General features: G+C 36.1%; 1 protein-coding gene across 2 annotated transcripts in view; it reads right to left on the bottom strand.

Moving 5' to 3' along the window:
- Positions 1 to 24,969, bottom strand: part of PALLD (palladin, cytoskeletal associated protein) — a 200,921-nt gene that overhangs the window by 129,053 nt on the left and 46,899 nt on the right. Inside the window, exons 1-2 of one of the 2 annotated variants that reach the window (XM_027898508.1) lie at positions 6,808 to 6,822; positions 1,795 to 1,973 (exon numbers count right to left, since the gene is read on the bottom strand). Coding sequence is in view for 1 of the 2 variants with exons in the window: in XM_027898507.1 (XP_027754308.1) it covers positions 1,795 to 1,973 (179 nt within the window). In the remaining variant the exon portion in view is untranslated. Of the gene's footprint in view, positions 1 to 1,794; positions 1,974 to 6,807; positions 6,823 to 24,969 lie in introns of those variants that run through there. The other variant, XM_027898507.1, reaches the window with a different exon arrangement.

Genomic DNA, 24,969 nt, shown 5'->3' with positions numbered 1-24,969 from the left:
CCCTCAGTTCAGGAAGGATATTGAGGTGCTGGAGCGGGTCCAGAGAAGAGCAACGAGGCTGGTGAAGGGACTTGAGCACAAGTCCTATGAGGAGAGGCTGAGGGAGCTGGGGTTGTTTAGTCTGGAGAAGAGAAGGCTTAGAGGTGACCTCATCACTCTCTTCAACTACCTGAAGGGAGGTTATAGCCAGGTGTGGGTTGGTCTCTTCTCCCAGGCAGCCAACAATAGGACAAGAGGACATGGGCTCAAGCTCTGCCAGGGGAGGTTTAGGTTAGATGTTAGGAAGAAATTCTTTACAGAGAAGGTAATCAAGCATTGGAACGGCCTACCCAGAGGGGTGGTGGATTCACCATCCCTGGAGGTTTTTAAGCAGAGATTGGATGTGGCCCTTAGTGCCATGATATAGTAATTGGAGTTGGATCAGGGATTGGACTTGATGATCTTGGAGGTCTTTTCCAATCCTGTCTATTCTATGATTCTATGATTCTATGATTCTATGAAAGCAATGCTTGTGTGACAATCTGTTTCCCTTAAAGATCATAACAACTTGTACAATTCTCTCTCTTTCTAAGTAAAATGTTGCAAAACTTCAAGATAGCACTTCCACATAGCAAGACTGTTGGACGTCAAAAATCAAATTGTTTTGTCGGACGTCAAAAATCAAGTTGTTTTATGCACAGTATTTCTCTACCTAGCTGTTTCTTTTTTTACCGTTGCTTCTTCATTATAACTTCATATAGCATTATATGTTTGTACTACACTCAAGTATTTCTGAAATCATGCTTACTTCTGTAAAGAAAAGTCTTACTAAAATCTGCAAGATTCAGAAAAGGCTTGGGGATTTTGCTACTATATCCCACTGTGGAATAGTAAAGTTCTGAGAATAAAAAGCATGAAGAAAGAAATCCTATTAAGGTATATATGTAATGATGTGGTTAATTTATGTGAAAAATTTATTGTTTTGTTAATCAAAGCTTTTTAATAATTTGGTGTGGCATTATTCAGATTTTTTTAATGTTTGTTTTCCTCTTTAAATTGACCATTTAAATTAATTTTAATGAATCACAAAATTGCTGAAAGAATACGTAACACCAAAACGTTTGAAAGATGTATGAATTAAAATAAAAATTGGTATTCAACTAATATAATCTTGCCTAAAATACAGTTCTCCACTAAAATATGATTTAATAAATTTACTCACGGTTATCATTGATTTTTCTCAGGGAAAATAATATTCAAATTATGAATAATTTTGCAGTCAAGAAACATTTTGACAATAACTAGCAGGTTTTTTGGGACAAAACCAGTCTGACTGACTTTAACCTGACTTAAAAATCTGTATAATAAAGATAAAGGATCACAGTACATTTATACATGACTGAAGAAGACTCAGTTGGAGCAGTCACATTTATTTGCACTCTGAGGCAGTTCAGAACTGAGATAGAGATTACTGCTGTCATGAAAATCATTATTGGAATCACTAGTCAAATCTTTGACGAGTGATTTACAGAGAGTACTGCTTAAAAGCAAACCATATGCCAAAGACTGCTGGTTCCTTCTTTTCTGTTCTTTATTTTATTTCTACCCTAAATAAATAGCACTGATTATTGAGACATTCCTTGAAATACCTGAATTAATATGACGTTCAAAATGTGTTGTGTTAAAGGAAAGCAGAGGAATACGGTAAAAATACCACCATAGCAAATGTCATCTTAACATATAGAAGCAAAAGTAAACTTCAGCTTAGTTATCTTTTCCTGTATGCATCAAGTATCTTGTTATTTTACCTCTTACCTTCAATGAATATTTCAGCTGATGTACTATCTGAACCAATGGAATTTGAAGCCAGACAAGTATAGCGACCAGTGTCGTCTTCAAAGGCTTCTGCTATAATTAGGGAATGGAGTCCTCCACTTTCAGAATGGATCTGAATGTCAGGGGAATTCTGGAGTTCCTTTCCTTCACAGAACCATCTGCAGCCCACACACATTTAGAAAGACAAAGAAAAAAAGAATATAAAGGACTGGTTCAGGCTCATCGCACACAAGCAGACATTACACTGTGCTGCAAAAATCTAAATTGCTACTGAAAATCAGCATGTGGTGCTTTGAAGTGTTTAAAGGCAGTCACAAAGAAATAACTTGTTGGAATAAACTTTATTTAAAAGGTAGTGAGACATTTCTGGATGCTAAGAAAATTGTACACACCTACATTTAAAAATTATTCTCTGTCCTGGTTTTGGTAGAATGAATGTTTACTGCATATCTCGTGTATTGGTTTGCTTTGACCACAGTCTGATCCATTTCAATATAACTTGTCACTTCCACCTAAGTAATACTCACTGATTCTCTACACAGATTATTTGAATTTGTAATCAGTGACACAGGATCTAGTTGGAGATCTGTCACTAGGGGTGCCCCTCAAGGTTCAATACCGGCCCCAGTATTATTTAACTTATTAATCAATGACTTGGATGAAGGGGAAGATGCCTCCCCAGCACTATCAACACAAAGCCAGGAGTGGCTGATACCCCAGAGGGCTGTGCAGCCCTTCAGAGGGACTTTGCCAGGTTGGAGAGGTGGGTAGACAACTGTCTCAAATTCAGCAAAGGCAGAGGCAGGGTCTTGCACCTGGGCAGAAATAATCCTGGGCATCAGCACAGGCTGGGGGCTGATCTGCTGGAGAGCAGCGCTGTGGAGAAGAACCTTGGGGTCCTAGTGGACAGCTGCTGGCTAGCAGTGTGCCCTTGTGGCCAAGAAAGCCAGTAGTATCCCGGGATGCATTAGCAAGAGCACTGCCAACAGTCACTGGAAATGATCCTGCCTGTCTACTCAGCCCTGGAGAGGCCACATCTGGAGTGCTTTGTCCAGTTCTGGGCTCCTGAGTACAAGAGAGGCGTGGAGCTCCTGAAGCAGGTACAGCAGAGGGTGACAAAGATGATTAAGGGACTGGAGCATCTCTCTTACAAGGAAAGGCTGAGGGAGCTGGGCCTGTTCAGCCTTGAGAAGAGACAACTGAGAGGCGACCTCATTAATGTCAGTCAGTATCTGAAGGGAGGGTGTCAAGAGGATGGACCAGGCAATGGGCAAAAACAGATGCACAAGATTTTCCACCTGAACATGAGGAAGAACTTCTTTACTGTGCAGTGACTGTGCACTGGAACAGATTGCCCAGAGAGGTTGTGGAATTTCGCTCACTGGAAACATTCACACGTTTTCCAGTGTAGGCTGTCTAAAGAGCTAGTCTATGCTCTCAGCCTGCATTGCTACCGTGAAAGTACCAATTCCCACCTTTTTTCTATTTGATTCCCTCATATCAGGTAGTCCCATTCCCACAAGCTACACCCTGACTTATCTGTATCTTTGGCAGCCCAGCAAGTATGAGAAGTGGGTAATTCTCGGTTTAGGGGATCTGCCATGCATTTTTGCAAGGGGAGGTACATTGAAAAATCTAAAGGAAAATCATTAGGGAGCAACCTTCCTTCTGTTTTCAGATTGTCCCTATGTCCTGAAAACAAATTTTGCCAAGCCTTGCCAAGCCTGCTATTCCCACTCCAGTCCTGCAAACCCACTATGATCTTTACTACTCTTTCTTCCCTTCTTCTTATCTCATAATCCTAATCTGTGTTTTTCCACATCTTCCCCCTGCCCTCCTTTCCCTCTTCTTCCTCTGCCACCCTAATATTCAAATCTTGCTCTGGTGAGGATAAAGACAAAATGAGTAATTCATAAAAGGTCTTTCATCCTCTTCCCCCCCTATTCACTTTTAGTTTTGTACTGTAGTATCTGTTTCTTTAAAATTAATAAATAAAACCTCAGAAATTTATGGAGTTAGTTCTCAGTAGAAGATGACAGAACTTTTAAAAATAATTTTTAAAGACGTAAAGTTTGCCACTAAATTCTGGTATTTTTCTTTTAATTTATACTAGTTTATGACAGAATTTTTGCAGTCACATCTCAGTAATATTTTAGAATTAAACTTTTTTTTCCCTCCTATCACAAAACGTTACCCCCAGAAAACAAAATAATCCCAAAGAGTTACAAGATCCTCCCTGTATTTAGGGAAAGCGTGCAACGCTACAGGATGACAGATACTACAAAATAACAATCAGTAATGAGTCTTTAGAAAACTGCCTCACTTTTATTGTTCTTTTTTTAAATTCCTAAACTTCATGTAATTAACATAAATAAAAATATGTTTTAAAACATTCTTAAAATATTAGACTTTAAAATGTGAAATGTCATACTTATTTCAGAATGCAGAGTTAATAAACCTAACAGGTTTACACAAAACACAATTCCCCTTAATGGCATAATTGCGGGTAAGCTCTCTGTGCTTATGAACAATAGATCTTTTATTCCTGAAGGCAAAAAGAAAAAAGTTGATAGTAGCATTAAAACCATATGTAATTGCCTTCTGTAATTAAAAGACAAACAAGTTCTTTTTCTGTCTTCTGTTGCCTAGACAGTGCACACAGAAAGTATCATTTTTGGAAAGAACTAACAAACTTCCATTTGTTTACTCAGTAGACCCCTTTGGCCTACATTTACAACTATTTGCCTTGGAGACAAATCTATTCTGTCAGCTCCGCTGCCAAAATTAACATTTCTCTTTCCCCTCTTCCCCTCCTTTCCTCTCTTGTCACAAATTGTCCCTTCTCCCAGTGTGAGGACCTCTGTTACTATTTCTGATTATTAGACCTTCAGAGCCCTAACCTCTGTGCAGCCTTTCCTAAGTTATATTTTAGACAATATGCAGAAGAGAGAGGTTAATTCAATTTCTAGACAATCACAGACAAGAACCTGTAATATGAGGCCCTACATAACCATTAGTTCTATTTTTCTTTCCTTTCCAGAAACATCCTGCAAAGGAAAACCTCTCCTCCAAGCCTAATTATTTTCTCAGACAGATCCTGTTATAGTTTCATGCAAATTGTATGGCTTTCTACTGTCTCCCAAATTCCATGTCCGCAAAATGTTTAAGAAACTGTCATAAGCATAAGAACCTCAAATAAAATAATCCATTTATACTTTTTTTGTCAGATAACATTTAATAAGCAAACTGTTTTCTTAGGAGGACAATTTCTACTTTGTCCCCTGATTTGTGCATATACACGGCTAGTCTCAAGTAGTGGGAGCTATTCCTCAGCATTGGCTGGGATTAAGACTTGTTGCATCACATCAATGACATACCACTGAAAACAAGTCCTGACCTGCTACATCAGACACTGTCTGCCACAGACAAAAGCACATAGGTAAGCAATTCAATACCAAATTACCTCAGCTATCATTAAGGTGATGGTTCATGCATGGGAAATACACCTGATGTGGGACTGCACTGTTTATTGTTTATTGTGAAAAGAAGAATTCATCTTCACAATTGGCAAGAACACAGTTATTTGAAATGACAAACACTGGAATAAAAATATTTATATTCTTTTTCCTATTCTAATTCTAATTTTTTTTTTCTATGTACATGTTGATAAAAGAGGAGGATTATTTCTCATGAATTTCTTTTGGTGATTACATGAAAATTAAGTGAATAAGAAAATACTCAAGTGAAATACCTATCCGGCAATAAATTGCCAGTTGCCAGTTCAGTTCAAAAGAGTTTGTGAATTTAGCTGAATTTATTTTTTCATCTTTATTTTTATATCTTTCAATATATTTGTGCTCTCTATCATAGAGCACAACGTTGCTATCTACAGAATCCAATCAGCCATTACACTTGCAATAATCATGGTAAGAGAATTTTCTGCTCCTAAGGACTGAAAAAAATTCAAAATAAATCTTTGAAGTATTCCTTCTCTCTGCAAAGGGATCACTAAAGCAAGAAACATCACTATCAAAGGGAAACTGGGCCAAAGAAACCAGAAGAACTCATGACTAGACACAGAAAAAAAGCCACAAAGCAAGTCCTGCAAGAAAATTCCAGTTTTATGCTAACTAGGGCAGCATTAACTCCTGTCCGGGCTATTCTAGCCTACTGATCCTCTTGGGGATAAGAAGATTACTTTCTAGCTGAGATGGCAACAATACTTCTGGAGAGTTAAAATACCCCCAAAAGAAACCAAACCCAACCCAAATCAACCCCAAAGACACTGAAAGTAGCACAGGGGAACAGATATGCTGCAGACAATTTGAGAAAAAACCAAAAGTCCTTGAATAGAGAACACTGTTTTAAAAAGACTCTTCTTTCACAAGTTCTGGATATCAAGGACAAAAAACTACCAGTTCATTTCCCTATCCCTTTGTTGTAGGTTCTCAGTATTGCGTAAGATGTGCAAATAAGAGAAGAACAGGCTGACACCAACACTAGGGTTTGCATATGTGTGTACATATCAATCCACACAAAAAGACTTCCAGCTTGCACCTAATTGACAAATTTCAAATTACACTGAATTTTTATGTTCTTTCTTACTATCTTCTTCATTCTCTTTTTACCATTTCTGCTCTTGTCTGCATTTCCACTGTACCACTCTTTGCCTTGCTTTTTCTACACCTGTGCTTATTTTTCACCTCCGTTATATCTCCTGTATGTTTAAATGATAGCAATTAAATATTTAATGCAGACACTGAAACACAATCACTAGACTGGAAAGTCAACAGACAAAGAGTCAAATCAGAGATATTTTGGTAGCAGGGGAACAATGATTAAGATACTAATTTTTCACACTTCAAACCTTCTTTGCTGCTCCACTGGCTACATGGCAGCAAAGCTAGAATAGCAAACAGAAAAGGACAGTCAGATGCCAGGTGAGCAGCAGTTCATGCACACTGGCTTCAAGTTGCAATTCACACAATATACCTTTCTTTTTCACTCTCCTTTATGCCCTCGCAATCCTCCATGCATAGAAATACATAGAAGCACGTGTGTCTGGGATTTTAATGACTCTGAACAAAATATAAACAGAGTTGAACAGTACACTGACTAAGTAAGCACCAGGGTCTTAAGAAAAACAGTTCAAGGTTCTCTCTAACTCATAATCCTGCTGGAACTTATGTTTTTTGAGAGTCACTGAGGAATAGAGAGGTTTTCCTCTCTGCACACTCTTAAAAGTTAATTTAAAATGGCAGCTGAAGTGAAACTTTAAGATATAGCCTTGGGGAGAAATTATAATAGGGAACTCTGACCACTACAAAAAGTGCAGAGAGATAAGTTGTAAATTAAAAAGTAATTTTATCCTTAGTGGTGTTAAGTATGTCCAGAAAGAAAAGTCAAAATGAAATACTCTGACATTCCTGCACTGGCAGAGTCAGCATTTCCATCACAATACTGGGTAACTTCCATTTTGTTTTCTCTCCTAACAGTCTTTCCAGACTGAAAAAAAAAATACTACTTAAAGAATTTAATTTGATTTTTAAAAGGAATCAGCTTCATCATATGAGATTTAGAGTACACTGCAATAATTAGATGATTCAGATTCTTCTGTTCTTTACACATTGCTCAATTTTTGGGCAATATACAATTTCATTAGCTGTATGGGTAATTCATAATGAGGTTACCAATAACATACATACTTCATATATTTATATTTTGTAATCTTAAAAAAAACCCAATATCTGAATATAGATGCTTGTGCTTTGCCTAAACTTTCAGTTAAGCAATTAAAAAAAGGTTCTATACACTGAAAACCATAGAGGTAAATTTTATAATTAAAAATGTGTTATATTATAAACAGTGTATACTATATATTCAGAATTTAATTGATTCTTCAGATGTCACACAGTCTTCTGCTAGATCTCACAAATTTCAATGAGGACCTCATATCCAGTTGATTAAACTGCCCTCCTAAAGTGCAAAAAAAAAAAAAGGGCAAAAGAATAGCGAAATGGCTGTATTTTCAAGGCATATATCAACACTTCAACCTGCCATTTCCTACAAGTTAACTCTGCTTCTTCTGAAGTGAAACTTTCCATCATGTTTTGTGCAAGGATGCAAAGCAGGGGGGGTACAGAAGTCACAGAAGTCATACGAGCAGCTTCCAAGAACAGTGAGCTATGGCCTCTGTCACTGACTGAAGTTGCAGTAAGTCCAAAGATGTTTTTTTTTTAGCTTATTCCTGTCATTTAGGAAAATTTCTTGCCTACATTCTTGAGCAGGTTTTCCAAGGCTCTTTCTTTTCACCTTACCTGTGGAACAAGGATTCTACTCTGTTTCAGCGTTTCAGCTGGGGAAATGAACTGAAAGTTAGCTTGACATTTTGATAGCTCCAGACAGGACGCTAAGTTACAGCCTATACCTCATGTCATTCTCTGTAGGTATTCTCTCTAGAATGCTCCACAGATTTACATAGATGTGTACAGCTAATTACAAAAGAAAAACAGCATTGTCAGATTAGATTAAAACTAACTGTTCTGTCCTAAAGCCACAGGATTAGCTTAGAGGGTCTTAATTTTTTTAAAGATTGTATCTTGTCCTTGACTTTGCAATTGTTTGCCTCACTTTATAACTTTAAGAATAGAAGCTTTAAAAAACATTTTTGACGGAGGCTTTTAATTACCTGAATGATAAAGATATTAACACAAGAAAACATGAAATCAGTGCTAGAAAGTATGAAAATTGAACACAACACTGAGCAAAGCAAAGATTCATACTTGTATAACTTGAAATATACCAAACCTTCTAGAGAAAATGTCTTTTATTCTTTAGATTAAGAGAATTTTAAATAATTTTCTTGACAGTTACTATTATTTATTTTGCATTTCTCTGGGGCAGTGGTATAACACATGCCACTGATTTCAACTCTGTTATTGTCAAATTGTTCTTAGGCACAATAAGAATTTTTTACACAAAATGTATTTTTCCAAAGTTACTGAAAGTATAAAATTTACTCCTACAAATTTACTACTCAGGCAACCATCTCTTGTTTCTTAAGGTCCTTCTGCTTTACCTTAGCTTCTTGTTATTAGTTATTTCTAAAGGAGCATCATTGTCAAAAATATTGTGAGCATTGTAATATGAGCTAATAGTGATTACCTCTCTTGGTAATTTTCCACGGAATTAAAAGTTGTTCTGAAATACAAATCGTTGTTTTTTTCCTAATTATTTTTTTTAAATTAGTTAACAGCTATGTTTAGATTTTTTTTTTTTTTTTTTGAGAGAGTCTATCTTGGTGTAGAAGAAACATAAACAGCAATTTAAACAAATAAACTGATTTTTAAATTACATTTATCATAATTTGAATATGTACTATGAAAAATTAAGGAAAATTAGTTTGTAAAGCAAACACACTCAAATTTAGTAAAATTTCATTCTTATTAACTGCATGTCTCTGTGATAATCCTGCATTCTGACAAAAGTCTGGAAGATATGCATGATGTGATGCAGTAATGAAATATCTACATACAAAGGAAAAAACTGGGAGATTTAATGAATAAAACTGAATTTCATTCCGTGCATAAACGAAAAAGGATTAGCTTTATATGCTAACCTTTTCTGCACATAAACTAGAGAAAATATATCATATAGAAAAAAGATACCTGCTATATGACTTAAATGATATGCAATCCAAAGCTACTTATTTGTGATAAATAAACATTTCTGTCATAACAAGCTATGTAGGATGTTAATATTCATTATTGCCTTTTCACTTCTTGCAGATGTAACTTCCATAAAACTGTTTTTTTAGAACAGTGATTATAAGGAAAATACTTAAATATTTAAAGGAAAAGCAATGAAAACCATCTAGCAACTTTTTTGTTGATCTGTCCTCAGACTCTCATAGGAACCTTTATGCCATACAGCAAAGGAACCAGGGAAGTGACTCTTGTTGTTGACAGCACTGTGGGGTTGGTGCAAATGATATTTCACAAACTAATGCCATGGTATCCAAATGGGATAACACATTTCAGGTAATCTCTTTTCATCATGCAGATCAAAGACATCTGTACAGCTGTATTTATTCAGAAAGAACAACAAGGAGAACATATTTCTTCAGCTGACCAAAAAGCAGTCAGTATTAAAGGAAAAATGTGTATGTTTACCTCTCTAACCAGAATGAACAAATATCTTATGAAGAAATTTCTTTTAAAACAATATTGCTTATGTTATAGTCAACCTTCATAATGAAATATCAGAATGCTGACGTATGCTGAACAACTTACTTTCCATTCTTGAAGTCCAAAGTTTAAATCCTACCTCATATCCTATTTTAATTTATCTTTACCCTTTTCCACAAAAGATTTATCTTTTTTTCCACATCTTTATCCATCACCAAAACACAAAGTACCTTATTACTCTTGATTTTAACGATGTGTTTTCTGAAGACAAAAGCACTATCCAGGTGTAGGCAGATTTCACAGTTTCAGAAACCTTTCACAGAACTTACTTTTTCATCTTTGCCACGAGCTCATGTTATAAACGTTTCACTTTCAAAAGCTGCAATTTCACTGGCAAATGGATGTGGATAGTTAATTCACTTTATTCTATATTTTTGTAATCATCAGATCAAGAAAGAGAGAAAATACCATGCAATTCAAGAACCACTTACCTAGTGTGAACTGCAAACCACTTCTGACAACAGGTGTGTTGTTTATTTGCCACGCATACAGCTAGTTATTTTAAAAAATAATTACATTGAGTAATTTCTATAACTAGTGAATTTGGACATAAATAAACTTAAAAATTACATGTCCATGATCATACTTGTAAATAAAAAGCATGAACAAAAAACGAAGAATAAATTACATGCAATTCAAGATATTATGTTTTCCATACTTCTGTTTGTAAGAAATTTTTGAATTCTGTTGGACTAATTAGATAACTGCAGGCTAATTTAGTGAGATACTTTATAGTAGTCATTTTTTTCAGAATATTCTGAAAATTTATTGTATAACAAGTGATTAACAATATTTAATGTAACAATTTCCCTTCACCATCTCTTCTTGGACAATGTACTTACACTTTGCTATTTTCTGGAGCGGTATTTTGTATCTGACATCTTAAAGTTCATAAAAGGATATTTTACTTAATCTTCTATTTGACTAAACCTCGGTTTCTGGCACGTGTATGCATACTGCCACCACTTACTACACAGCCATACATCTGGGGTATATTTCCTAAAAAGAGGCTTTTGAGATGTAGTGCGGTCTGGGCCAAGATGGCTAGAGCTTCTTTACAGGTGCCTAAGAGATAGCTCTGCCGTCTCACAGGTTAGCTAGATCGAAAAAGGATAAATCAGAACAACCAAATGGAAAACTGCTACTCTCCTCAAAATTCGGAGTAGGCGTCTTCTGACACACCTGAAGAGTCAAAGGAACTCTTTGCTTCACTCCAATTGCAATTCTGTGTTTCAGTAATGAAAGTAATCACTCAGCAACTTGGATTGCTGCACTTAACAATACGTAATTTTTTTCAAGCTCTCATTACATGTTGAAATTGAAAGAAATTTCCTTCAGAAAAAAAGCCAATGCCTTGTCACAACAAAATACTTTCAAATTCCCATGACTAAATTCTGTTCCCTTCACTAAAAAGTGTTTTCCTCAGCTGTAAGACCCCAGCATTTAATTGGAAATACCTCCAATCTGCATTAACTCAACATTTATATATATATATATTCATAATGTATAGAACAGTATGTTTTGCCAACATTTAAAATATTAGGTATGGCAAAATAATTTAATAGTTGCAAATTCCCCTTGTTCTTCATCTCCAGTTATGCCACTTACATTTGGAAAGTCATTGTTTATTTCATAAATAGACTAGTAAAACCACCTGTAACTTCTCTGGGTTTCAGAGTAAAAGGAAAAAAATTACAAACTAAACTCCATGAATATTAAGGAATTCTAATCTGGTCTGCAATTTGCAAAATTATTTAAAATGCATTGAAAAGGAAAATTCTTTGGTTTTCTGACATATCTAAAAATGCAGTTCTCCATGACGGGTTTGTAAAAACAAAACCAAAGCCAAGAAGCAGGACAGTAGACACAGAAGAAGAGTGTTGAAGTTTTGTGATACATTTACTTGTATTTCAGAAGACTTTACACTAAAATCAGTAGATGATATGAGCAGTAAGTGATAGGAAGAACAAAGTGAATTGTGAAATCACCTTGAAACAGGTAGAGTTCACCTTAAAACATACAGCTAATATACATCCATTTAATTCCGTAACATTTCACATAACTTCCTCATTTGGTGATTTTACGTTTCATATTTCAGTGGAAACTTTTCTTTTTCTTTTGAAATGTCTTATACAATCTGATGTCCACTGCAATAGCTTGCCTCCAAAGTCAATGAACCTGGAAGCTGTTTCTATGTATCAAAGCATGAAGATGGAACAGTTTATAAATGTGGTGAATGAGCAAGCGCAGTCATAAAAAACTTTTAATGTAATTCAGGTTTAAATAATTACTGGGTATAGCAAATAATTTCCTACAATTTCAGAGTTTTATACTTTCAAAAGATTGTCACAGAACTATGAAACATGCTATTCAGAAGAATTCAGCACTGAACACCACAGAAAAACCAGCACCTGAAACACTCACTTTTTTGCATTTAACTAGCTACTACACAGGAGCCACTATAGTTTTAGGCATGGAATGCCAGACACTGAGCAGTAATTTCTTTCATTCTGACAGGTAATTAAATCCACTGGTTTTGTACAATTTCCTTCTTGGGCTTGGAACATCCTACCCTGAATTCAAAGTGTGGTAGACACTGTCTGCATTTCAGATTTATCCACTAGTTCATATGTCAGTAAGTCAAGCAGACTCCTCTACTTATGTCTGTAGTTGTGCCAGAAAAAAAATTGATTTATCTGCTGTTTTGTGTCATGCAAAGATTATCATCTCTACCCCAAAAAATCAGAATGCTACATTTCCTAAGTAGAGATGCTGCTCCCTATTTTTTCACCCTGCAGCTGAAGGACCACTTTGGTACACACAAATTTTCTCTCCAAAATGAGCTTGCAAGTTAATCCAGGAAATTCTGCCTGTTTTATGTTCTATAAACATAAACATTTGAGGAGCATCCTCAAATATTTTTTTAAACAAAGCTGTAGAAAGATATCCCACACACATTAAATGGTAGTCTTCAAATGCAACCAGCCCTGTACTGGGAGCGCACTATTGGTACATAACACATATGAGAAGAGATTCATAGTTTAGTGGTTCAGAAAAACCACACATATGGTATTAGAGATAACATTCCTGGTTTCATACATATTGCTTTCAGCTTCAGAGCGTGCTGGAAGAGCCAACTGGAGCAGCACACTATGCCTCCCTCAATTTATTCCCCCGTACATTTTCCCCATTCTGTTAGGTTAGGCATACCCTTATGCATATTTTCAGTAAGAACATTCACAATAATTTTCCACAGCGTCTAGCACATGGCACATCTTAGGGAATACAAGCATTGGACCATCTGGTAACAGTGGTCTAGGCAGGATCTAATATTTCAGGACAACAGTTCCACTTATCTACAGGGAATGTCGGCAACTGCACAATGAATGTTCTTGTGTCTGAGGTAGCCGAATAAAAATATTTCTCTAAAAAAAGACTCAATGAATAGGACTTTGAGCACTGAAAAAGTAACTGAACATGTGATAATTAGGTATGGTTTGTTACTGAGAAACAGGTCAAGCACTTCGTCTGCTGCTACCCAGGAAAGGTAAGAACCAGCTCAAAACTCAGCTTCCACTGCCTTAACTCTAAAGCCACCTTTCAAGTCTCTAGAATAAGAGAAGATACTGACCTTGCATTACCAGATGTACTCTTAGCCATAAAATTATTTCTCAATATTTTTGAAAGCTAGCAGATCGGGATGAAGATACTGATGTAAGTTATTATACATCACGGAGCAGCAACAAAGTACTGGAGTTTCATTCTTAGGGGTCTGTTTGCCCCTTGCAGATGCCTGTGGTCATCTTCCACTAAGTGTGAAGAGAGTCATGCATCTAAGTGCAATAAATAACTGTAAATTTGTTATCTTAAACTGAAGATACCATTACTTGGCTTATTCAGACGTATGCTTACATCAAATTCCACTTCTGATATTTGATAGGAAATTAATAAGATCATGGAAGGGAAGAAAAAAAAAGAAAATTTAAAGCGGTGAAGATGGTTACAGTAGGTTAAAAAAATTTAAGTATTTAATGTTCACATGTGAAATGCTGAACATTTTTTCAGACTCAAAGAACTGTTGAGGCTTGTAGGATTAACATGAAATGCCGCTCTTAGCTATCCCTTATACATATACCCTCCTTTGACCAGAAACAGATTTTCAAACAGCATACTGTCATTATTTTGCCTAAATGGGGAGGGGAACCTATTACAGAGTTGCCAGACATAATCTTCCAGTGAAATAACATTTTGAACTTAAAAGGAAGGAGAATAATGAATTAAAAGTAAAGCAAGAGATATAACAAAAAGTTATAACGAAAAAACTGCATTTGTGGAATTTGAATTTTACATATAAGGTAAATTGAATTATATGTGATTGTGATGAGTTAGTGGCAAGCTCATGGCTGACAACACACCTTTCAGATGAATCAGGTATACTTCTCAAAACTGTAATACTTAAAAAAAGCAAGAAGACTAAACGTATTTGAGACTAAGCACTCTACTTTACAGAAAACAACATTCAATTATGAAACCCTAATAACTTGCAAATCAACAAAAGTAAAAAGAAAGCTCCATCCAGGATGTATAGTCTTATTCATACTGAAAACACAGAAGTGGCAACTGTGGAAGTTGGAGGTTTACCTTCAAAACTGGCAGACGCCTTGCTGGAGTTATGAAAGGTAGAAAGTTATTATATCCACTGTGACATATGTTGCAATCCACGCACTTTTATATGCGTGATTACGTGATGCCTATAGATAACAGTTATCTATGTCATAGTAGCTGAATAGATAAACCTTTGCATCTGCAACGTTTGTAAACTAGACCAGATTAAATGCAAAATGAAACCCTATATAACCAATACGAAAATATTAAATTCTTATATGGATACTATTCTATTATCATCTCCCTTTTTCTTACTTCCCGTTTACTTCCAAGCTAGAGTCAGTAAATATAAACTTGTTGACCAGAAGATAAAATACCTGATCCATTCAGGTCATGTCAGCAGTTTAGTAACTGACACCGAGCAAGAAAGCTGTCAGCAGTTTTGTCAGTGCCTTGCATTATGTATGACAGCAGTCAAATTAATTCAGTGAGGCTCAGCCTGCAGAGATCGGTATCATTCCAGAGAGTGCCACAGGATGTAGAGAACAAGCACCTCAGTAGTGCACTGACTATGGTTTTCAGTATTAGCAGCAGGTCTTGAAAGGTATTTACAGATAGAAAAATCAACATTTATAACTCATTAGTTTCTCAGCCTACTGCTCTGGACTGAAACTGGAAGCTTTCTGAATTAATTGTCCACGTTAATTAGCAAAGCAATACTGATTATATCTGTTCTGATTCATACTGTAGTATTATCAACGACATTTTTCACACTTGCTGCTGAAAAGGCTTGATCTTTATGTAACAGCTGTCATATTTACAAGTAACTGTACTTTTCTGTGGCATGCTATGTCCTTATGTCCTACCTCAGATGTAAGTACAATATCAGATATAGCAGAAAGCTACCCATTAAAAGAGGAAAAATAAGATTCAATATTTTGGACTCCCAGATAACATCTGTGGTGTTGTAGGACAGATTTAGAGTGTGCTGTGCGAAAGGGTCTAGTTGAAACAGCAGAGAAGAGGAAGGAAAGGGTGGGGAAGGAAAATTACCTGTCTTTGGAGCGTCACTTTTCCCCAAACTTATGCCACCATTTCCTCAGCATCCTTTACACAGCATTCCTTTACTGAAATTTCACACTATAGGCAAAATCTGACTGATTTACTTGGTTCATGCAATTAGATACCTGTCATTAGAGTTAACTGGTGCATTACTGTGCATTTTATAGCCCACAAGCAATCTTCCTTAGAGAAGGATTGCATTCACTTCCTAAGCGATATCTGAGGACTAGTCACCACCTTTCCCTAGATAATAATGACTGTCTTGTGCTATCTGTTCAGATACCAGTTAAAGTGCCTTTACACACTGTCACCAGCTGCTAGACACAGCGCAGCTCTCACTTCAGTCTTTAGTTTCAGCCTTAGCAGCCAAGCTTATATCCATGTTTGACAGTTGCCAATATGGTATGATCCAAGAGCGTGCATGTACTCCTGCTTTGTGCTTTGGTGACTATCTGCACAGTTATGACTTGTGCCTGATCCATGATTTCAAGATTCTTTTCAAACTTTCAAGATTCTTCACCCCACCAACATACACCGGCCTACCAGCCATGCCACAATGCATACCATTATGAAAACTGAAATATGAAAAAGTACCAAGAACATGTTTAAGTGGAAAATCAAGAATTCCATAGGAATCCAGCAGGTTGAGGATTAACACTCAAGACTGCTTTAAGGTCTACTCCTTTTTGCAATGTTCATATATGCTTGTTATTCGTGAAGCCCAGCCATGATGATGATGATGATGATATGTTTGTTGTGGTATCCTGTAAATCCTGTAATTCCTTGATCTTTATTTCCAGCCCTTTTCCATCATGACTCTTCCTGTTCAAAAAACTGGCTAAGGAGAGGCCATCTATTTTACAAATGAGCAGTGCAATGCAGATTACACCAGCATTATAGTCAGAAAAAAAACATGTAACTAGTCACTACGTTTGAGAAGAATGACAAATGTCAGTCTGGTTACAGACTAATAACTGTATAGTTTCAGAAACTCTATCAAAGCTGGTCTAAAGATATCTCAAAGAACAGAATATTCTGGTATTTATATGAAGACACAGTGATATATCCACCTATACGATGCAGCAGAATCTTGCCACCTCTGCTCTACTTGATCTGTGAAGCACTGAGGGGCTCTGGAATTTATCAAAGATGTTAGGCATAAGATGAGTCTTTTAAGTCTGGGCACCATAAAGGCCATGCTTTCTTTTATTTCTGTAGAAAAACTGTACTGTTTCATTCACAGTACGGTTAGGATTGCCTAGTATAAAACCAATTCATGTTGTTTCTAAATATTTCATAAGCATTAACACGGTAAAACTGAACATTGACACAATACATTAACATACCAGACACAAGAATGTCAGGGAGCTGTAGTATACATTTTGACCTCTGATTATTTCTCACAGCAGTTATTCATATATAATAATAGCTTTCCCACGTGCCTTGTGCACTTCAAAGTTATAAAGATCTGCAAATCACTTTTAAACATTTACATTGTAGTTCATTTGAGGTAGAAATTAACTAACAGTGATTCATGAACTCTGGTTAATGTTTGGGGATTTTTTTTAGTGTTTAGCTTTTTTTTTTTTTAAGTTTAGAACAAAGTTCACATGTGGTCTGTAAATAAGAGAGAGACGTAATGTTAAGAAAAAAACTAGCTCAAAAGGGTGCACACAGCTACAAAAATGATTATTCTCTTTTTTTCCAGTTTCCCTTAGCTAATCTACTGTCCCAATACTTAAAGATAGCAAAAAGCTCATAACCACTATTTATTGGGTTATAGAACCCCACTTATCTATTGTTTCTAGATAAATTACAGTGTATACAGAATTATTGTAGGGATTGCCTTTCATTATTACTTCATCTTCCAACCAGGGGCAAGAATAAACAGTGTTTTTCACTGCTGTAACTTCTGATCTGCATTCTCTGTTTGAAACACTATGGACTTGTTTACCCATTTCAAAAGTATCCATATAAAATAACATTCATCATCTAAAACTTTCATTTGAGGAAGATTTGGATAGAAGTTATATATCATATGTTATGCATCAGTTTATGGGAGAAATGTTATAATTGAGAAGAAATTACTGAGAGCACTGAGGGAAAACCAAGATTTTATTAAGAGTATTTCAGAATAAAGAACATGCATAAAAAGAATATAGATTATTACAATCTCATCTTTCAGATTAGGGATATCCTGTATGGAGATAGTCAGAATAGTTTAAGAAAGGGTTTAGTAATATAAATTTTTCAATTCCCTTGAGAGCAGCCCAAAATGCTAATTGAGAGCAAGCCATTAAACTATATTCAATTAAAAAAAAGGTCGTAGTCCTTCCTTTTTACTTTGGATATTTTCCACAAAGTATTTGGAGTGGAACATATTTATGGTGATTTATGACAGGGAGATCTTCCCTTATCTTCTCACTCTCTCTCAAATCAGGTCACCAACTACCCTGTAATGTCCAAAAGAATTCCTGAGATGTATTTGCTCCCATTTAAGAGAGGCATGTTTGTATCCTCTGAAAAATATTCAAAGAAGCCATTTCTCCTTTTATTCAAAGGAACACTAAAACCTATTTGCTTTAACCCTGACCTTATCATTATATGCTCTGACCCCAACTCTTAGCCTCAAGGCAATTAAAAAAAATAAATCGTTTGAGTACATCCAGCCAATAATTTCCATGTTAAAACAAAAGTCTAAGTTGGAGCCATGTGGTCTCAATCAGGCAGTAAAAACCCTCTGTATTTTCTTAAATGCACAACTGCAGTATGCCCATAACCTCTCTTTTAAATCATCTTAACCAGATCTGAATCACTCTCACCACAAATGATTCGGTGGCCCTGGAATGTGCTGGGGTAGACAGAGTTGCTCTGCAATGAACATTGAGACATTCCCCACTTCCCTAGTGTTAAGAGAATAGTCTGCAGGAAAAAAAAAAAAAAAAAGTTTTCTGAAAGGTTAAAGCCAAGACAAAAAGTGACATCATAGTTCAATCATTCAAGAAAAAGAGAACAAAAATGCATCTACTGCCTAATAAATCAGTGTTGTGTGCCACAAACCACAGTGAGCCAACACAGCCAAAGAACAGCTTTACTTGCTGAGGCAGAGATACCACAAGCAGCTGGCAAATGCCTGTGTAATTGTATTCACAGAGAGCCACTAAATCCATTAAGCTAGCCAGACTAGGAGAAGTCACTCAATTAAAAAAGCTGAATATATACAATTTCAGTAACAATCTGTGCCTCCTCTTACACTGCATTACATTCTTACCATGGGCTCTCACGATTTTTTGCACAGTTTAGTATGTATGTGGCACTTTGTTAAAAGCTTATAGGCAGATTGCTGAGGATCAAAAAAATCTTTTGAGGTCGCTGGATTACCTGAATATATGCTAGTAGCTACTCCCCCGGTCCACTTGAGCAAGTAGAAACGACAGACACAAAAACACCTTCGCTTTCTCAGCACATCTCAGAAGGAGTTCCAAAATATTACTTACATCTGAAGTTATAACAGAGGAAAGGGAATGTAGGTCCTTGGGGGCTCCTAAAAGTCAAGTTTAAGCAGCAAATGAGCAAGCTTTGCTTAAATAACTGTAAGATTCTTAAATGCCACTTCCTCTTTAAAAGTCTGTCTGGAGCCTGAAAGATTGCTTTCAGTCTTAATCACCTCAAAAAACAATTTAAACATGTGGCCAAAGTGATGTGCATTTAAAACAGGAATAGACCAGAGCCAAGACATTTGGATCCAGTTATTAACCTTCTTATACTTCATGGATGTTGGAATCCAGGGATTTTGGTACAGGCCCATCTCTGAACTCAACACTCATTGCCAAACCTCACAGTCAATAGAAAATACGCTTTAACATATCAAAGCAGGAAAAACAGCATAAAGATGTCAGATTTTTCCACCACATCAATGAGAAAAAATGTCATTATAGCACCCATGTAAATTGTGAAACTGAAAGCAGCTGCTGAGGCAACCTGACATGGTGCCATTGGCAGAGGGGGGTCCAACTCAGAAAAACATGATTCCATTTTTAGCTCTGAAAAAGAATCTTTGCTACTTCTAGTGTGTGATTCCTGTTCAGTGAATAACTTGCCATAAATAGAGCTAGTAACTGCTATAGAAAGAAATGCCTTAGTACATGGTAAGAAAAATGTGTACTAATGATCCCCAACATCAGAACTTATTGCACACTAAGCTGCTGAGTACTGTTTCGCAGTCATTCCATAGCAACATAATTTAGTGGAACGTTTTTAGCAATTACCACACCAAGCAGGGTATTCTTCCAAATGAAAGGTGAAAGTCAGAATGAGAGAGGTTTGGTTTCAAGTTTCTGAATGAGAAAAAACAAACATACAGACCTCAAACAAACACTTAACAGACTGTGACTGCTATACTTTGCACAATCACCCATTTGCTCATTCAGCGTATTTTTCACGTGACTAGATTCACCTTCACAAGTCCCTAATCACTAGCAAGTTAGTAAGTGGGTAGGAGGAAGGGACCACTCACCCTGACAAAAAAAAACAAACAAACCACAAAACAACAACCAACCAAACAAAAACCAAACAAAAAAAAGCCATTGAATAACTACTTGAAGTAAATGATGGAGCAAGAATTAAAAGAAAGAGAAAGGAAATTTTTTCCTCTTTTCAGATCAACTGTTCCAGTAGGATTTGCTTGTGTGCTTGTTTTTTGTTTTTAAAGTACATAAGTACATTCAATCAACTGGTCTTTCCCCCTTTGTTAAATTCATTATGCTGTTGAACTTCTAGATTTCAAGGGTTTCTTATTTATTATTTTATTAAGATAACCCGCCTGGCAAGACATAATAGCATGCTGATAGCAGGGCTTATCAGTAGCTTTGAAACAAATAGGTCCCTGCAGTGAACTTCCTTTGACAGCAAGATGGCATTTCTGAAAGCAAGTTATTCGGATTAACCTGCCTCCCTTCTGATCATTATTAAACTTTTCCTAAAGACAATACAGGGAGATGAAAACAAAGGTCTCTGTAACAGCAATCCATTTTGATAATAAACTTAAAAGGCAGCAGTCTTAACACTTTCAGAAAGCCAGAACAGCTAAATAATTTTGCTTATTGGAAGAAAACCAAGTTTCTTTTTGTAATTCCTGTCCTCTCTCAGTCATTTATCCAAGCCTACACTCTTTTACACTAGCTACATTAGCTTTCAACTGCATGCCCTAGAACAGTAGACTCTCAAAGGTTTTTCTTTTTAAAGAGATTCACTTTTCTCCTAACACCCGAGAGGGAAGGGGGAGGGGGATGTGCTCTGAATGAACACCAATCATTTAAAACAAGTTTATTTTGGGTTCCTATAAACTGATCTTAGGAAGCGTCTCATCCCTTTTCACTCCACCATCCTCCTGAACTCTAGTTCCACTCATATCCTTTGTGATGGAAAATCTTTACTTCCCAGGTTCAAAAATGAGTTACTCTGCTAGTTAAAGTTACTCTATACTATAAATGGATCAAAACAAAACAGATTTGCAGAAAAATCAATAATAAAGCCATTTGGAAAGCTTTCCAAAAGTGTATAGACACATAGGAATTTTGCTAAAATAGATACATTCTAATAGAGCTTTTTGGAAAGGGAAAAATGAGGAACATTTTACTGCTAGGCTCTGTTCCAAGACCACTATAACAGCACACACTGTATGATTCACTCATGTACTTTTTTCCCCTCCTCTATTGTAGTAAGCTAAAGCACCTTATAGTTTCTTGCATCTTTATACACATTTAATGCTGACACTTACCGTTGTGGAACAGAGGGACCCCCACCCCCCGCAAAGAGGCTGATAGCTGATGGTCTCTGGGTCCTTTACTTCTTGACCAGCCCCAGCTCTTAGCCTTGCTGCTCTAAATTCAGCCTAGTTCGCAGAGGAGCACAGAAAAATTTAATAGACAGCTGAGCTGCCAAATTCCAACCACCACGATCGGCAATGAAGACGTTCTCCCTAGTTCTGACTGATTCCAAAGAACAAAGCCTGCTGGCAATGAGGAAGCGGAGTTTAAGTCCTCTGGCTCCAGTCCAACTGTTGCTCTTGCTTTTGCTGCAGAGTACGTGAGAGTGTTTGCATGAGCTTGTAACGCATGTAAGAGATGGGGGCTGGGGAAAAAGAGGGTGTGTGTAAGGGGAGGAATGCTAGTCATATCCAAAAATAACACGAAGGAAGTCATGTAGTGAGCCGTCTCCCCTCATTCTCTCTCCTCTTATCGCATGTAATGAGAGTGTCTCTACCCTAAGATTTTGATCTCAAGGGTAGGTAGGGAAAAAATTCCATTGTGACTTGCAGCTCATATGATTGCGCTATTAAATTGTAACTGGGGAGCTCTGCACTTACAAGAACACGTCACGAAACACATGATTTAGTAACAATCTACTTCATAATACTGCAGCCAGCATGCATGTCACACTGTGTGCATTTGTTTGCAAACTGGAGACAAAAACCAGAAACTACTAATGAACTTTACTGCATGCCCCAATAAACAGTGTCACATTTGCCTGTTCAGAAGTTCCTAAATTTCAGTCCTAAGTATTTCCAGATACTGCTTAGTGTTGATTTTCAAAATAGAAAATGTTGCAAGTTTACAATATAATCCAGAAATGGAGATATAAACATCTTTATATAGTTTAACTTTGCCATGATTCTTCAGAAATTTTTGAAAACAAATTCCACATACAGAACACTATTCTCTATCAAAATGAAAATCAACACCTACAACACAGCACAAAGAAGAAAACTCCACTTAAAAAAAATAAAAGAAATTAAATTCCTTCCTGGATAATCAGAAAGCTATAATGTAACTATTGTGATTTTTCTTTTTCTGTTAAAAGCCTTAGAATATTGATTTCAATAATTGTGAGTTTTAAAAAATCTTTAAAATTGTCATTAGTAAATGAACAACAAATTTAAGGAAAATAATCATTCAGTAATGATAGCCCAAATATTTTGAGTGCTTATATTTAATTAAGTCTCCATAAAATCAACTTGAGGACCTCTAAAACTACTTATAAACCCAGAAACAGTCTCTATGTTTAGGTAACATTTATGGAGAATCTTTACTTTGTCTAGTAGGGCTTCAGTTTCAAGGAACTGCCCTCAAAACATTACAAGATAACAAAATACAGTTTATGCTTTTATCATGTTACTCTCTGTGAAGAGTTTAATTAAGTTTTAATTTAGACATAACAATATAAAGAAAGGTCAAAGCAATTTTGGATTCCATTTAACTGCATGCAGAATAGTTTAGCCCATGATTTTGAGGTATCTGATGTGGTGCTGGGTATTTTAGAAGAACTAAACTGGTCAACTTCCATGATGAATGGTTTTGAAATATGAATTTTCACAACAGAAATAAAAGTGGGAAAGAAGGAAGAAACTAGTTAGAAAACAGACTCCAGTGTGCAGGTTTCAACAATCGTAGCATAAACCAGCCTCCTGTTTACACAAGACTTCGTTCCTCAAAAAGGGAGACAGTGTAGTTCAGGCCTATGATTTCCATATCCAGCATCTGTACTTCTGGACCTACCTTTTTTTTATACTTTAGTAAAAATAACGAAGCTTTGGATAGGAGCTTAGGTTTAATAGAACAGATATAATACATTTCCCTTCATTCCTATTAAATGAAAGAAATTACAGCGTTTTTCCAAAACTAGTAGCAAAAAAAATTTATGATAAATTTTAAAACTACAAATACACTCTATGTTGAAGGCAAATCTCAGAAGCCCATAGAAACCACCTGGAATGTAAGGAAGTTATGATGATTTAAGTTTGCCTTCCTGCATATTCACTAGAGACTGAATTTCAATATATTATAAGGCCATAAAAGTTACAGTAAATCCAAGTTCTGTATCAGGACATTCACTAAGTCCTAGTGAGATGTACTTTTCTGTGGGTACTTGGTAGCATTACAAAGTTTGGCTTCCTGTGCTGTCTTGAAGTTTGCCAGCCCAAATTTAACTTGACAAATTTCACACGCAAGGAAAGTCCAAGAACAGATAAGATTACCTGAGAGTCTTTAGTTCACACCTTATCCTATCTTGCACATCAGCTGCATTAAATTTGCTCGCTTGGCTAATTACAGTTTTAACCTGAAAAACATACACTTTGAATGGATAACAATAAGCCCACATCTAGTTTCCTATGCAATTGAGCTTCCAGATGACAGAGGTTAGTCCAAAACCCACTTTAAGCCTAGACATTTGAATTTGTTTTGCTGTTATGGAAAAACAGAGGCCTGAAAGAATATGAATTCAGCAAAATTATAAAATGTAAAGACAAAAAAAGCAAGTAAACAAAAAAGCAAGCAAACAAAGAAGCCCATCCCCGTGCCATGTGTGGTCTCCATCTCCACAATCTAGAAAACCATCCTTAGCCCCAGGGGCTAGCTGGTGGGAAAACCCATGACAAGCTGTCACCTCTTTTCCTGTCTGAGCACTGTTGTCATAACCAGACCCAAAACTGTGATGCTGTTTTCAGGGGAATTTGAAATCCAGACAACCGAAAATTCCAATCTTATATGATAAATTAATGCTGAATGTTTCAGTAGCTGATGCTCCACAAATTCACCCATCAAATGAATCATTACTAGCGTAGACACTACGTTCTCGTCATTCTCTGATTTCTACATAGATGAAACATATGCAAAACAAATTAAAAAACTAAACCAAACCTCTGGAATTACTTGCTATTGTGTATTTAGTGAACTGAAAGATTGAATTTTTTAGGGGCCTCAGTTGCATAAACAATTACTACACTAATATTGTTGTTATTTAGCTCAAATACAAAGCAACTCAGCATTTAGGAAACCTACAATTGTATATTTGCTAATTTGCAGCTGATCTGATCCAAGTAATATGTCTTATTTTCTGCCTGCAAACAGTTCAGCTGCAAGTTTCAAATGAACATCTATCAAAATTCAGCTTGTTTTCCAACCGTTCTCATTTCTGGATAAGGAAGGAAGAAAAAGAAAATATATACATTACAAATTCTTTCATTGAAATGTCATCCTTATTACATACAGAAATGAGACAATTTGTGTTCATAATGCTTTGACTGTTAAGATATAGCCATCATAAATTGGTTGATGGATATAGTAACTTCTGAAACATTAGATAATACATCAGAAATTATAATCGGCAAAAAATAACACAGATTTAAGAGTCCTTAAGGGTGATCACAGTGTTCTAAGCAATGTCAGAGCTGACTAGTGGT

This window comes from Empidonax traillii, unplaced genomic scaffold (assembly GCF_003031625.1).
Source record: "Empidonax traillii isolate 1590-97213 ecotype Southwest subspecies unplaced genomic scaffold, ASM303162v1 scaffold600:size394560, whole genome shotgun sequence".
NCBI classification, from domain to species: domain Eukaryota; kingdom Metazoa; phylum Chordata; class Aves; order Passeriformes; family Tyrannidae; genus Empidonax; species Empidonax traillii.
The sequence above is the reverse complement of the archived record's forward strand: the minus strand, read 5'-3'. Positions and strand labels throughout refer to the sequence as shown.